Source organism: Varanus komodoensis, unplaced genomic scaffold (assembly GCF_004798865.1).
Source record: "Varanus komodoensis strain SLA01 unplaced genomic scaffold, ASM479886v1 scaffold81, whole genome shotgun sequence".
NCBI lineage: Eukaryota > Metazoa > Chordata > Lepidosauria > Squamata > Varanidae > Varanus > Varanus komodoensis.
In genome coordinates, this window is record NW_025336495.1 from 292129 (window position 1) to 306362 (window position 14234).

Genomic DNA, 14234 nt, shown 5'->3' on the forward strand with positions numbered 1-14234 from the left:
TCTGCCGCACGCTCCTGGCAGAGCCGCCTCGGTCGCCGCGCAGAGCCGAGTCAGGGCCCCGCACGTGGCCTCCGCAGGCGGGCTGCCCGGGCCCTGCCCCGGAGGCGGGCAGAGGCGACGGAGAGAGCAGCCGCTTTGCACGGCCGGCGCGCCAGATAACGGCGGGCGGGCGGGCGTGTTCGCCTCGCCTTCTCCCGGGGCGCTGCTGCTGGCGCGAGCGGTGCCGCGAGCAGGTCCTTGCATCCCCGCGGGAAGGTGTGCCTCGGGAGGAGCGCTGCCCCTGCTGCACGGATGCGTCCCTGAATGCCGCTCGCGGGGGGAGCAGGTGGCACAGCCGCTCTCCCCACCAAGGAGGCGGCGGTCTTCGCGTGGGTTGCCTTTGCTGGCCATGCCATTACTTGCAAGTGGCCAGGAGAGCAGCAGCCCGGCCCTTTCTTTCAGTGCTCGGATGGCGGAACGAGGGCAGTGAGCCGGCGAGCCGAAGGAGAGCAGCTGAGCTGCGGAAGGTAGGGCAGGGTGCAGGGCCCCGGGGTCACGGCCACGGAAGAGGCAAACGGGGGTAGCAGTTGGCAGCCGGACTCGTGCATTGCGCTCATGGGGATTCCGGGAAAACATCTGCCAGAGCATCTTCCCTGAAGTGGTGTCCTGCAGTTGGGTTGGCCTGCGCGTCCCACCATCCCCACCTAACATGGCCATTGGAGGGATACCTTCAGGGTGCCAATTCAGGGACTATTGCTGTAGAGGCTTCCTGTCGTGCCATGCAAGGGCTCAGAAAGGTGCCTGTTTTAATCCTTGCTTTTGAACGCCCTGAAGGTAGCCCCCGAGGCAGAGCAGTGCAGGGATGATCCTACAGTCGTACCTTACACAGTTGTAGCAAAGAATCTGACATGATGCCATACACAGAAAGTCCCATGCTGCAGGCACTGCACGGATGCACAGTGTTGTCGTCGTGATTGTGTTTCCTTGTGGAAAAATTGCATACAGAAACATGTTTTCAGAGAAGCATACTAAGATCTGTGTATGAATGTTCTTTCAAACAAAATAATCTCAGTGTTCAGAGTGAACCAAGTGGAAGACTGAGAAACTGAGAAATGGAGAAACCAAAACGGGTGGGTTTGTTCACCCACTTTCCTATTCTTCGCCTCATTCACTGTTGCTGCAGGCAACCAGTTCCTCCCCAGGAATGAGTAAGAGTTCGACTCATCACCGCTTCCTGTTCCCACAGCAAGTGTTGCATCTCTGGGACTGAGTTGAGGAGGGGAGGAAGGAAGAGGGCAAGATGGCTCGGAAGATGAGTGTCGACCAGCTGGAGGACCAGCTCCTGTGCCCCATCTGCTTGGAGCTTTTCAAGGAGCCCCTGATGCTGCAGTGTGGCCACTCCTTGTGCAAGTCGTGCATGGTGCTGGCAGCCGCGGGTGACGTGGCCAGGCCGTTCCTCTGCCCCGTGTGCCGGACGCCGGTGGACTGCAGCAGCTCCCCACCCAACGTTGACTTGGACCGCATCATCCAGCTGCTGCTGCAGAGCACTGACAGCTCAGACCCAAACGAAGAGTGCTGCCCCCTCCACCGGGACACCCTCAAGCACTTCTGTGAGCAGGACCAGGAGGTGATCTGTGGGTCTTGCTGCATCTTTGGCGTCCACCAGCACCACAAAATCATCCCTGTCACCACAGTCTACAGCCGGATGAAGGCGAGTTGTGTGCATGGGAGGGGAGGGGAGGGGGTGTGGTGAGGCCAGGTGCAGGCGGACGGGAGGCCCACCTGTTGGTCGCTGGGTGAGATGGATCTGGTGGGCCTCTGTCCAGCCCAGCAGAAGTTAGGTACCATAGCAAAACTGAGTCTGGGCCACTCCCCATGGTCTGAGCATGCTCTGGCCATCCTGTGTATTTGCTCTGGTGCTGAGAAAACATCTGCAGAGATGGGAAGTGCTAGTAAGAGAGGAAGGACACCATGGAAAACTACGCTCAGTCCAGGCAAGGCCAGGTGCCCTCCAGACATGCTGGCCAACAATACCCAGCCGCTGCGCTGGCTGGGAGTGGCATGAGTTGCATTCCTGCATGCCTGGATGGCAGCAGGAGGAGGGGGCTGCCTGCAGACCCCGGGGGCTCAGAGGTGCTTTCCTCGGGAAATGCCCCATGGCTACCCTTGGCGAGGCGAGGCGAGGCAAGCAAGGCATTCTTGTGAGGGTAGCAACCCCATTTAAGATCCAGGTGAGAATCCGGCGTGCTTCCCCGCGCTTGGCAGGTGTGCAGTGTGTGTGGGGGGAGGAAAGGAAGCACATGCAGATAAGAAGGGTGACTGCAAGTGGATCGAGGTCAAGGGCAGCAGCAGGACATGCTCATGAATAGCAGAACCGGCCCCGATGGAAACAAGGAGTCATCCCTTTAGAGGGTCATGGAAATGGGAAAGCAAAGCCTGCAGCTCTCTGGCTCCTGGGACTGCCTGATACTGGGGAGGACAAGCGATAAAGCCAGCGGTAAACAAAGTTCTCTTACCCAGAAATGGGATGTGTTTGGAGGGCAGTACGTGGCAAATAGCTGGACGCTGGGAAAGACCAGAGTCTGGAACACTATAAGTTCTGAGCTTGAACTCTGCCCTCCCCTGTGAAACCCAAATTCCTGAGCAGGCTGTGGTTTCCTACACTTTGCACATGCTCAATGGCATACTCTCACATTTATGTAAACTGCCCGGGAGACTGGAGCAGGTTATAACAATTTTTAATATTTACTTCGATTATTCTAGGCCTGGACTGGAACTTGCCATTTAAAAGGGGTTCAGTGTTGGGCTTCTGGCTCAAATTAAACACAGGGCAAATTTTTTCCTGCAGACTTCCTGAGTGACCCGAGGCTCTTGCAAGTGCGAGGAGGAGCCTGGAAGGATAGGAGTACTTTTCTCACCCCTGGAATCTCCCCATACTCAGGGACACACTGGTGGTATATAAGCGGTGCTTAGAGGGATGGGGCAGGGATCCCTTTTGAAATCAGTATGTTGTGGGGCTGGATATCATCTTTCTTCCTGCCCTGCTGGTGAGTTTTGAGAGGCGCCTGTCTGGAAACAACATTCGGGCCAGGATGGGTGGCCCCCGTCCCTCCGTCTGGCTAAGTAAAGCGTTTCTGTTGCCTCAGGAGGAGCTCTCAGTGTTGATGACCAAGATCCAAAACCAGGAGAGAGGTCTGGAAGAGCACGTCAGCAAGCTGGTGAACAACAAAACGCGCATCACGGTACGGCCGGCCGGTGCCTGGGGCCCAGTGTGCCCGCGTCCCCTGGCGCTTGAGGCAGCACCGGCGCGGGGGTGGCTCTGCTTTGCCAAGCAAGTGTGTCATGTGAGGAGGGGAGAGAGGCGCATCACACGGTGGGCCTGTCGGGAAGGTTCCCCTGCAGATGGCGACCCGCCATGCATCCTGGGATGATCGGAAAGGGCGTTGCGTGAGCTGTTTGCTGCAGCAGGTGCTGGCATAGCGAAGGCAGAGGTGGGGCGTGTATCCCTACATACTGGGGGATGTGCAGCAGCTGTGTCCCACAGGGCTCTTGGTGGCTGCAGCCAATTCATGGCACACAGATGCTTTCTGCATTTGGTGATGTGCAGCCAGACGTCCCCCAGCTCAAGGTAGGGCGGCCTCAGCAACTTAAAAGGGAAGGCAGCTGCCCCGGTGCGGAACGGCTGCTTCTTCAGCCCTGCCTTAGTGTAGCGCAGGCGTCGGCCTCAGAGCAAACGGAGCGGGAGGGAAATTCTCCTTGTTTTGCTCTAGAAACAGTCACCAATTTCTACAGTGTTCAGATTTCATTTCACAATCAGGTGTAGCTTTTAAATCACCCTCGCATCTTTTGTTGAATAACCTTAAATGGGCATCAACACATCACAGCTCTTTTCCCACAGGGCGTGCAGCCAATGGAACCCTTCTAGGCAAGGGGTAAAATTTAAAAGTGGTGTCTGTGGGGGGGCCGGGGTAGGCAAAGAGGCCTGTGAATGCTTGCATGGAGGTACAGGTGCTCTTCTGTGCAAGCTGGGAGAGCAACGAGGCCTCCGTCTCCCAAGTGTGCCGGCTGGGGCAAGCTGGGAGCTTTGAGCCTTTTTGCTGCCTCCGCTTGCACAGGATTGTGCCCTGAAAGTATTTGCTTAAAGAGATTTGGTTTCAAGGTCATGCCTGAGTCTAGCGGGGGCTGAAAGTTCTCCAGGGCAGAAGGGAGGGCGACGGCTGGGAAAAGGCACTCTCCCTGGATCAGTGTGCTGCAATTGTGTTGGCAAGGAAGTCGCTGGGCTGCCTCGTGAGACGCTTTTCTAAGATTCGCCCACAACAAGCGCACCACGTGTCCAGCCAGCCTTTGCAAACCACCTGACGGCCACTGTCAATATTGACCTTGCGGGAGGCTGGCTCCAGCCTGGCGCCTTAGCTCTGCGCTCTTGCTGCCAAGGACATTGGGTGAAAGCAGGCGACAGGGCTGGCTTTCCGCCACGCTCACTTGGAGGAGCAGGTTGCTCCTTTGCCCCTCGGGGAGACACCGGAGTCTGCCCTCACTGCCCCCCTCGCGCCCCCTGGGTGAACCCCATCTCAAGGCAGGCCCTGCATCGTCCTCGGGGGTAACCGTGGTGCTGGTCTCCCTCCCTCAGAACGAATCGGATGTCTTCAAATGGGTGATCCGGAAACAGTTCCAGGACCTGCACAGGTCCATCGACGAGGAGAAGGCCCGGCTGATGGAGTGGATCGAGCGGGACACGGCTCACCTTGTCGCATCCCTGGAGATCCAGGTGAAGCAGGCCGCAGACACCCTGCAGAAGCTGAAGGAGCTGGAGAGCTACCTGCACAGACTCAATGACGAAGGCCAGCTGGGATTCATCCGGGTGCGCACACAAGCACTAGCGCCTGCGGAGCCTGGGGGGAGCCTGGGGCGGGGCGGGGCGGGACCACGGCCCATTCCGCCAGGCCTTTTCTGCGCCCCAGCTGCCCCAGCAGGAAGCCCGTGGCTGGGGGAGGAGTGCCGCAGCCCCTCCCCATCAGCTGGTGTGCAGGGGCAAGTGGCAGCTCTGATAGCCATGGACAGATAGCCATGGATAGACAGCCTGCCTGCCTGGAGACCAGGAGATCCCTGAGGCTATAAAGCTAAATGGCCTCGCCAGACACATGCAGAGCAGGCCTGAGAGGATTCCAGGGCCTGGCCAGACGAGCTGTGGGAGCTCGTGCAAGGGGTCTCGGAAGAAGCGGACCAGCGGTGGGGCGGGAGCTGGCTGGCTGCAGGCCTCTGACCATCAGGGATATCCCTGCCTGCCATGTTTCAGAGAGGGCAGAGGGGCCTGGGCATGCCCTCCACCTTGTGGCCCTCCAGTGCTTGGGCTATCGCCCCCCCGCCCCCCACCGGCTCTGCTAGCCGTGGCTGGTGGGAGTTGCGGGCCAAAGCACCTGGGGGACTGCCGGCTGCCAGCCCCTGCGTTAGTTGCAAGCAGGATCTAAGCTGCGGGAGCAGGGGGGTCCCCGGGACCGCGTCGGCAGGACTCGCCGTGCCCAGGAGGGTACCCGTGGGCAGCCTCTTCCAACCCACTGGAGTGCGTCAGCCTCCAGCCACCATCATCCCTGGCCACTGTGCCTCACCTGGAGGGCATCAGGCTGGACAAGGCTGTTCTAGTCCTCAGCCATATGAGCCAGAGATGCGGAAGACCCAGCCCTACCTGGGGCGGGGGCGGGGGCAGCCCCGCTGGATGAAGCAGGTGTCCCCGCTCCTACGCAAGAGCCGCCAGCCCCCCCAGCGGACCCATGGAGGGGCAGGGGGCTGTGGCCTGGCCAAGTGATGTCGACGCGTTCCCGTCGTCGTGAGGCTGGCGCTCCTTCCCAGTGAAAGCAGTTGCTCCTGCTGATACTGCAAATGTCTTCATTCTAAACAGCTTCACATGTACACTCAAAGGGGACAGAAAGTTGTTCTCGTTCTTAGTTCAGCCCCCACTTGGTTTATGAACCCTCCACGTGACCCCTCTCTCTGCCTCGTTCAGTCAGTCTAGATTCCAGCTGTCCCAGTCTGCAGGTGCGCCTGCGAGAACCAGCATCCTCAAGTTCCCCTTGTCCCTTGTCTATCTGGTTCTCACATTCCATATCAGAAGACTGAGAGACTGTTTTCATGTTTACTCTCAAATTGTCCTGTTCTCGCGCCTCTGTTTCGTCTTCTCTGCATCTTCTTATCTGATCCATTCTTACTCTCAGCATCTGTGAGAGTGGGGAGCAGAGTTTGTTCTGCTGACCCCAGAAACAATCTTGGTCGATGCTCTGGTTCTCATGGACAGTTTCCTCCTCTTGTGCGCGCTAAGGGACTCCTCTGTGTGCTCACATGAGACCCATATTGGGTGGAGTTACTTCCTGGGGACAGAGCCCTTCCTCCAGGGGCACCGTTCCCAGCTCCCGCCTCAGAGATGTGCAGGGCATTCCTTGCGGGTAGAGTTGCTCTCGAACGCCGTTCGTTGCCACCCCCTTCACTGTCCTGTCGCTTGGAGTGCATCCTTGAGAAGCACAGCTCTTAGTCTTCCTGTATCTTTTGTTTTACAGAAATACGGATCCCTTCCCTCCAGGTACGTGCAACGGGAGAGCAAGCGAGCGGGCGGGTGTGGGCGCTGCCCAGCATACAGAATGTGCTGGTGCACACGCGGTGGAGACGAGGCCGAGCAGACCCGACGCATCTCTAGCTGATTCTGCGTGATGCTCTTTTTCCATGGAATGGGTGCCCCAGTTCTTCCAAAGCCAAGTGGGGGCTTGCAGGAAGGCGTCTCGGCACTCGGCGTCTCAGCACGTCCAAAGGCCTGCACAAGCTGCAGTCCTGTCCTTGCCGGGACAGAGGAGGGCCCTGCCGTGCCCAGCATGCCCCAGGCAGCGTGGCTGGGTGGGGCACGCTGGGAGCTGTAGGCCTCCTTGCTGTCCGTACGTGCAGAGGACTGAACCGAAGCACCGGCACGGTGGGACTGTGGCTAGTCTGGCTGCCCGTGTGCATTGACTTGCGGAGAACCCAGCAGGTTCGGTGGGGCTCGCTCGTGCTTGTGCTCGTGCTGCTGGTGCTGAAGGGGACCCTGGAGTCCACCCCAGCCCAGCCCCTGGCCCAAGGCGGCTTCTGCCGTGCAGGGTGCCACTCCAGCATTCCTGAAGCGAGGCCTCCAGCAAGGGAGAGCCACCGCCTCCTGGAGCAGACGGCACGAAGACACAGACGGTGTGCAGGCTAACTCTTCCAGGCCCCGGGGGCGGCGTTCCCGTAGGTGCTGCAGGGGGAACTGGTGCTCTTCTGCCCACAAGACGGGTGCTCGAGCTTTGCGCTGCGGGTCCCCTTGGCCTTGCTGCGAAGAGGAGGGTGCCAGCCAGCATCGCTCTGAATCTCCTGGGCCCAGGCGGGAGGCTCTGGCCCCTGCTCTGCCCTACCGCTCCCTAACACCTGCAGCCGAGCCCCCCCGCCCCCCCCCCAGAGCTGTCGTGGGGATAAAATGGAGACAAGGACGACCAGGGGGGCTGCCTTGGGCTCCTGGTGAGAGTGTGAGGTCTGAATGCAAGCTGTACGCGATTCTTTTCTGTGGGGAGAGGAGTAACGGCGGCCCCTGTGCTCCCAGGGCCATGCTGCAGCAGCACCCAGCCACAGGCACGTTCAGTGCCGTCTCCTTCAAGCCCGGCTTCCACCAGGACGACGTCAAGATGATGGTGTGGAAGCGTCTGCTGCGCAAGGTCCTCCCAGGTACGGCTGCTGAATGCCTGGGGGACTCCTCTGGGCGTGTTTTCATGCACACACTTGTGTTGCGGAGGGAGCTGGGTGTGATTGTGGTTAACGCACGATAGCTGCGTGGGATGCAGACCGCTCGGGGCCCCTCGGTGGTGGCTGTTTGGGGCACAGCTCCGCCACGTGGCAGCTGCCGCCCGGTGGGTGGTTTTGGTGGCGCCCCTGGAGACGACTGCTCCATCTCTGCACGACCGAGGTGGCTGCACCGCCTCAGTCCGGCCTGCCAGGGCCCTCCAGACTCTCCTCATCTGCACCCCTCCCCACAGCTCCGGAGACGCTGAAGCTGGACCCCACGAGCGCCCACCCCGCGCTGCAGCTGTCCAAGGGGAACACCGTGGTGCAGTGTGGCCTGCTCTTCCAGCGGCGGGGCAGCAGCCCTGACCGCTTCGACTGCAGCAACTGCATCCTGGCCGACAGGGGCTTCTCCTGGGGGAAGCACTACTGGGAGGTCATTGTGGGCCCCAGGAGCCACTGGCGTCTGGGCGTCATCAAGGCCACAGTCAGCCGCAAGGGCAAGCTGACCAAGAGCCCCGAGCACGGCGTGTGGCTCATTGGCCTGAAGGAGGGCAAGGTCTACGAGGCCTTCAGCAGCCCCCGCGTGGTGCTCCCCCTCTCCGCGCCCCCCCCGCTGCATCGGCGTCTTCCTGCACTACGAGAAGGGGGAGCTCACCTTCTACAACGCCGACAGCCCAGACGAACTGGCGCACCTCTACACCTTTCAGGCAGAGTTCCAGGGCAAGCTGTACCCGATCCTGGACATGTGCTGGCACGAGCGAGGCCCCAACCCCTTGCCACTCATCCTGCCCACTCCCGCGATGGTGCGGGCCAAGGAGGACGGGCCCCCTGCCCAGGAACCCACCAAGCTGTAGGGTGCAGCTCCCAACAGTCAGCCGCCCGTCCAGAAAGCGAGTGCCGCCTCAGACGACTCTTCTCCTGCTGTGCTTTGCTTGGCACAAGGAATGGCCCCCATGCTCTCACAGGGCTTCCGCCCTCGGGCAGGCCCAGCTCGTGCACGGCCACTGCAGTCCCTGAAGGTCGGAGCCCTTGTCCCCTTTACCTTCCATTCAGCACAAGCGACTGGGGTCTCTAGCCAGAGAGAACTGATTCAGCATCGCCAGAGCGCGAGAGAAATATGGCCAAGTTCTTGAGATGGGGATCGTAAATGGCACCCTTGCCATGCTTCCTTCTAATGTATGTGGGCAAGGATCTGGTGGGAAATTCTCTTGCTTGAGCCCCATTGGTATGGAAGCCCCAGGAGAGAGTTTCTTCCTTCAGGAGCTTCTGCAGGGGAACCTCCTTTCTGTTGTGCCCTCAGAGCAGATCTGGCTGCCTCTCAGCCACATGGTACTTCAGATCTGTGGTCTAGAAAAGATGCTTGGGCTTCAGAGGGCCCCTTTGCCTTATTCGGTCTGCCTTTCAGTCGTGACACACAGAAACTGAACAGTTCAGTTTCCCTCCCTTTGCTTTGCCAGCAAGACTGGCCATGGTTAAAAAGCAGCTTACCTGTTCTGTGTGCATCTTGGAGAACAGAGGCATTTCAACACTTAAGTTTTCTCAGTTTTGCTAAAAATGCACTCTGGCGGTTACACCAGTGCCGTGCATTCTGATCCTTCATTTGCTATCATTTATGTATGCCTGAAAGGGGATGCATCTTAGAAGTGGGCAGTTCTTCCTTTCAGGCCTGTAGTCTGAAAGGTGGCATGGTCCACAGGAAAAGCAGGCAGGAAGTGGCAGTGCCTGGAAACAGGAGTTGCTCATCCGATCAGTTTGTGTCCCCCAGGAATAGCAAACAGCTGGCCCACACCTTCCTTCATGTTAGCAATCATGCGAGTCGTTTGCTTTTTTAGAACTGTTTGAGGTGGCTACTTGCCATGGTACTTCCAGGGATCTTGTAAAAGGTATGAGTTTTTATCCCCCCTCCACAGACTCAAGCCTGACTTGAGTGTGGTGAATACATATTTCCATTTTGATTGAGAAGTGTTCCAACAGTACCACAACACAAGCTTCATACCAGTGGTTAGTGTCTTCGCCACTGTCTGTCCGTGGATATGTTAACTTAGTACACAAACATGAGATTTTTGCTTATCCATACATGCCAAGCAAGGGCTTTACTCCTGTGCACAGATTCTTAGAAATGAACCCACTAAATTTACTGAGGCTTTCGCTAGAACAGACATATGCAAAATTGCACAGTCAGAACTTTTTGTTTCCCACAATGAACAAAGTTTTAAAGTTCTGCTGCTGTCTTCGCAGCAATTGTACATAAGTATTTTGGCGCTGAGTTGTCATATAATCAGGTTAGCTGATCAAGGTCCTGACTGTTATTTTGGTGGTGACTTTTCTGATAAAGATGTTGCATTTTGATAAAATTTTAGCTGATTACTGCACTGAATGGAACAAATGAGATAAAATAAAACCCAAGCATTTCATGATAGTTTTCTAAATAGTACTAAGTTTCTCAGGCAATTTTGCAACTAATAATGAAACTCATGCACTGATAGCATGTGACTATGAGTGGGGAATCAGCAGGATGGCAGCCAGTGGCAAGTGGGGTCCCCCAGGGCTCAGTGCTGGGACCAAGTCTGCTCAAACTTTTTATCAGTGACCCGGAGGAAGGGATAACCAGCCTGCTGACTAAATTCACAGATGATACCAAGGTGGGGACAGTGGTCGCAACTGAGGAGCAGGAGATCCAGATCCAGAAGGATCTGGACAGGCTGGGGAAGTGGGTGGGGGGCAACAGGATGGCATTCAATGTGGACAAGTGCAAGGTCTTGCACTTGGGACACAGGAATAGGTGGCACAGGTACAGGATGGGAGACAAGTGGCTGGAGAGCAGCATTTGTGAAATGGCTCCTGTGTTGGTTGACAGCAGGCTGAACATAGAACCAGAGCGAGTCGGAAGGGGCCTCCCGGGCCATGTAGTCTGACCCCCAGCTCCACTCATGACATGCCCACCAGGTGCATGTCTAGCCTATACTTGAACATCCTCACCAATGGGGCTTCAAATACCTCCCGAGGAAGCCCATTCCATGGCCTCAGGTTCCTAACTGTCGGAAGTGCTTCCTGGCATCTAAATGGAACCTGGTTTCCCTGAGCTTCACTCTGTTGGAGCGCGTCCTGCCTTCCTTTGCAGGGGAAAACACGTCTACCCGCCTCCGTGTGACACCCCCTCACATACCTGCATGTCGTCAACAGATCCCCTCAGAGTGTCCTCCAGGCTGAAGTGACCTAGTCCTCTTAGTCTCGCCCCATACGGCTTCCCCTGCAATCCGGCCACCAACCTTGTGGCCCTACGCTGCACTGACTCCAACCTGGCTATATCCTTCCTGTAATGAGGGGCCCAGAACTGAGCACAATACTCCAGTTGCGGGCGCACCAGAGTCATTTAGAGTGGCAGTAATACCTCTCTCGATCTAGAAGCCACACTTCCGGCTATGCAACCAAGGGTGGCGCTCGCCCTCTTGGCCACCGCATCACCCTGCTGGCTCATGTTCAGCCTGCAGTCAACCGGCACCCCGAGGTCCCTTTCACAAGTGCTGCTCTCCACATGAGAAAACAAACCCCATCCTTGGATGGATACCCAGAACCATGGCTTCCAGATCAAGGTAGGTGTTGATACTGTTCTACATTATTTTGGTGTGCCCACAACTGGAACACTGTGTCCAATTCTGGGCTCCACATTATAGGAGAAACTTAGCTAGGTTAGAATCAGTGCAGTGAAGGGCCACAAGGATGGTGGCTGATTTGCAGGGGAAGCCCTATGAGGAGAGACTGAGGGGGCTGGGCCTTTTCAGCCTGGAGAAGAGCAGACGGGATCTTGGGGGTATGCGAGGAGGTGTCATGTGGAGGAGGGCCGGGAGCTGTTCTTCCCTGCAGTGGAGGGCGAGACGCATCCCAATGGGGCGAAGCTCAAGGAACCAGGTTTCAGGTTGGCTGTCCGGAAGTACTTCCTGATGGTTAGGACCCCAGGATATAGAAGGGCTTCCTCGGGAGGTGGTTGAAGCCCCATCAGGGAGGGTGTTCAAGGACAGGCTGGACATTGTATGAGCGGAGCCAGGTAGAGCCAAGGGTCAGACTAGATGGCCTGGGAGGCTCCTTATGAATTGCTGTTTCTAAAACAGACCACATCACAACCCTCTACACTAATATGGGTATCCACTATACAGTGCTTCCCTTACTCCTTTTTTTCTTTTTTACCATAATGGCAATCAACACAAATAATTTATAATTGTAATGCACAGCGATAATGGATGGGGGATTGTTAGTAGGAGCATCTTTTCTTCCAGATGTTTTGGCCTGCAACTTAGCACCTTTTCCTATACGGCAGTAGAATCACAAGCTTCTAAGGAGGGTGACAAGTTGTCCAGGCCTGCATCACGAGTGTCAACAGTCCTAACTTGAACCTCAGATCTGTGGCTGGAGGGAGGGAAGGAGCATTCAGTCCACCAGATCTCCCTCTCCCTCCACCAGCTTCCATCATCCTTCACCGCTGGCCAGGCTGGCTGCAGCTGAAGGCACGTGGAGTCCAAGAACGTCTGAACAGCCATAAGTTCCTCCACAGCAGGAAAAGACTGTACAGGAAAGAGGGCTGCAAAATGCATATGACAACAGGACCACCGACCCACCCGGCAGGCCTCCCCGCGCCGCACAGGACCCCGCGAGGGGAGGGGCAGGCCAGGGCCGCGGGGAGCCCCAGCGGGACTGCATCGCCCGGCATGCGTAGCGGCGCCCGGCGGGGGGGCGGGCCTTGGTGGCGCGCGAGGCCTCCGCAGGGCGCCGCGATTGGCCCGGGCGGCTGAGGCGGGAGAGCCGCGCTTGCTTGCCGGGCGGCGCCATGGCGGGCGCGGCGGGCGAGGCGGGGTCCGGCGGGACCAGGCGGCGGGCGGGGGACCTGGCGGTGAGCGCGGGGGGGCGGGAGCGGCGCTGTCGTCGCCCCCCGTGCAGCGCGTGGCGCTTTCGGGAGCGGAGCCCGCTGCCCCCGAGCACGTGCTGAGTGCCCCGGCATTTCCCGGCAGGAACGGGGTATGCACGGGGGTCTCCCCGCCCCCCGGCCTTGTGCCGCCTTGTGGCAAGTCGGCGCGTTTAAGTTGGCCTCCTGATGCGCCCACCAGATGCTGAGCTGTCGTCACCCCATCATCCTGAGCCAGCCTGGTCACAGCCAGATGGCCTGGGGATGATGGGAGTGGTCATTAACACCGCTGGTGGGGGCCTGGGGCCCAAGCTCTGGGGCCTTCAGCTTGTAAGGTGGCGCTCTTCCACCTAGCGGGGGCAGCCAGCACGTGGCCCGGGCAGGTGTCTAACAAGCTGTGTAGGTCGGCAGGCCAGGCCCCAGCCTCCGGAGCGCACGGTGTGTCTGGTTGCGCCTAGACGTGTGGGACTGCCACTCCCATCGTTCCAGAATATTGGCAGGGGTTCTGACAGCGGAGTCCTCCCAAACCCTGGACTGGAGAAGCTTCCGGAAGTCAGTTTGGGGCCTTCTGCGTGCAAAGAAGGGGCACTCCCTTTGAGCTGCAGCCTCTCCCCTAAATATGTAGTGAGATTCCAGCCCTAAAGAAAAGGCTGCTTTAGATAAGAGCAGAAGCTGCCTTCCAGCGTGCCACAGCCTGGCCCCTCTGGCTCAGGATGATGTGCACTGGCCACCAACATTGGCGCTCAAGGGATTCAGGAGGAGGGGCAGCCAGGGACTGCCACGTGCCCGGTGGGGCTCCCTCATGAGAAGCAGTATGAAGTTTCCTCTGGCATGTCAGGCCACTTGTTTGGGACGCCAGATAATTGAGCACCGTTCTGCGTGCTCAGGGGCACACAGGTTGCAGCCCTTTCATCTATAATCCTTTAATTGGTGATACTGAGGATTGAGCCCTGCTCTTCTGCATGCAGAACAACAGTCACCCTGTCCCATACTCCTCTCCTCTCTGTTCACTCCCCCCCCCCCAACATCCTTTTAAGGGAAATGAAATCTTTTCAAAATGAAAGCTTTCTTGTGCTGCTGTAAGAGCACAGTATCTCTTCTCCCTTTCTCACCTTGGCTGCTCAGGGTGAGCAGAATATTTTAGAAAGCCAAGCCAATGTCTTTGAAAGATGAATCTATTTCCCTCTCCTCACACAAAGGATTTTCCCTGTCAAGTCTGAGTATCTATGGGAGCCCAGTTTTACACCATTTGTTTATAATGGTATTTGTTTATTGTGGGACACCATGCAATGTTTTCCCATATCAAGCCTATCTTTGAACATCCTCACAGATGGGTAGAGACCTGTTCTCCCCTGCAGAGGAAGGCAGGACACGTGCCAACGGAGCAAAGCTCGGGGAACTCAGGTTCCATTTGGATGCCAGGAAGCACTTCCTGACAGTCGGGACCCCGAGGGTGTGGAATGGGCTTCCACGGGAGGTGGTTGAGGTCCCATCAGTGAGGGTGTTCAGGGATAGGCTGGACGTCCACATGGTGGGCATGTCGTGAGCGGAGCCGGCTGGAGCCGGAGGTCAGACAAGATGGCCCGGG

The 14234-nt window shown here is 57.8% G+C and overlaps 1 protein-coding gene across 1 annotated transcript; it reads left to right on the top strand.

Moving 5' to 3' along the window:
- Nucleotides 1-205: 205 nt before the first annotated feature.
- Nucleotides 206-8738, top strand: TRIM50 (tripartite motif containing 50). Its single transcript, XM_044456121.1, is given in 8 exon segments — nucleotides 206-506; nucleotides 1163-1690; nucleotides 3126-3221; nucleotides 4610-4840; nucleotides 6528-6550; nucleotides 7571-7692; nucleotides 8001-8353; nucleotides 8355-8738. Coding segments are annotated over 7 exon segments (1485 nt in total). The 5' UTR covers nucleotides 206-506; nucleotides 1163-1279; the 3' UTR covers nucleotides 8604-8738.
- Nucleotides 8739-14234: the final 5496 nt, after the last annotated feature.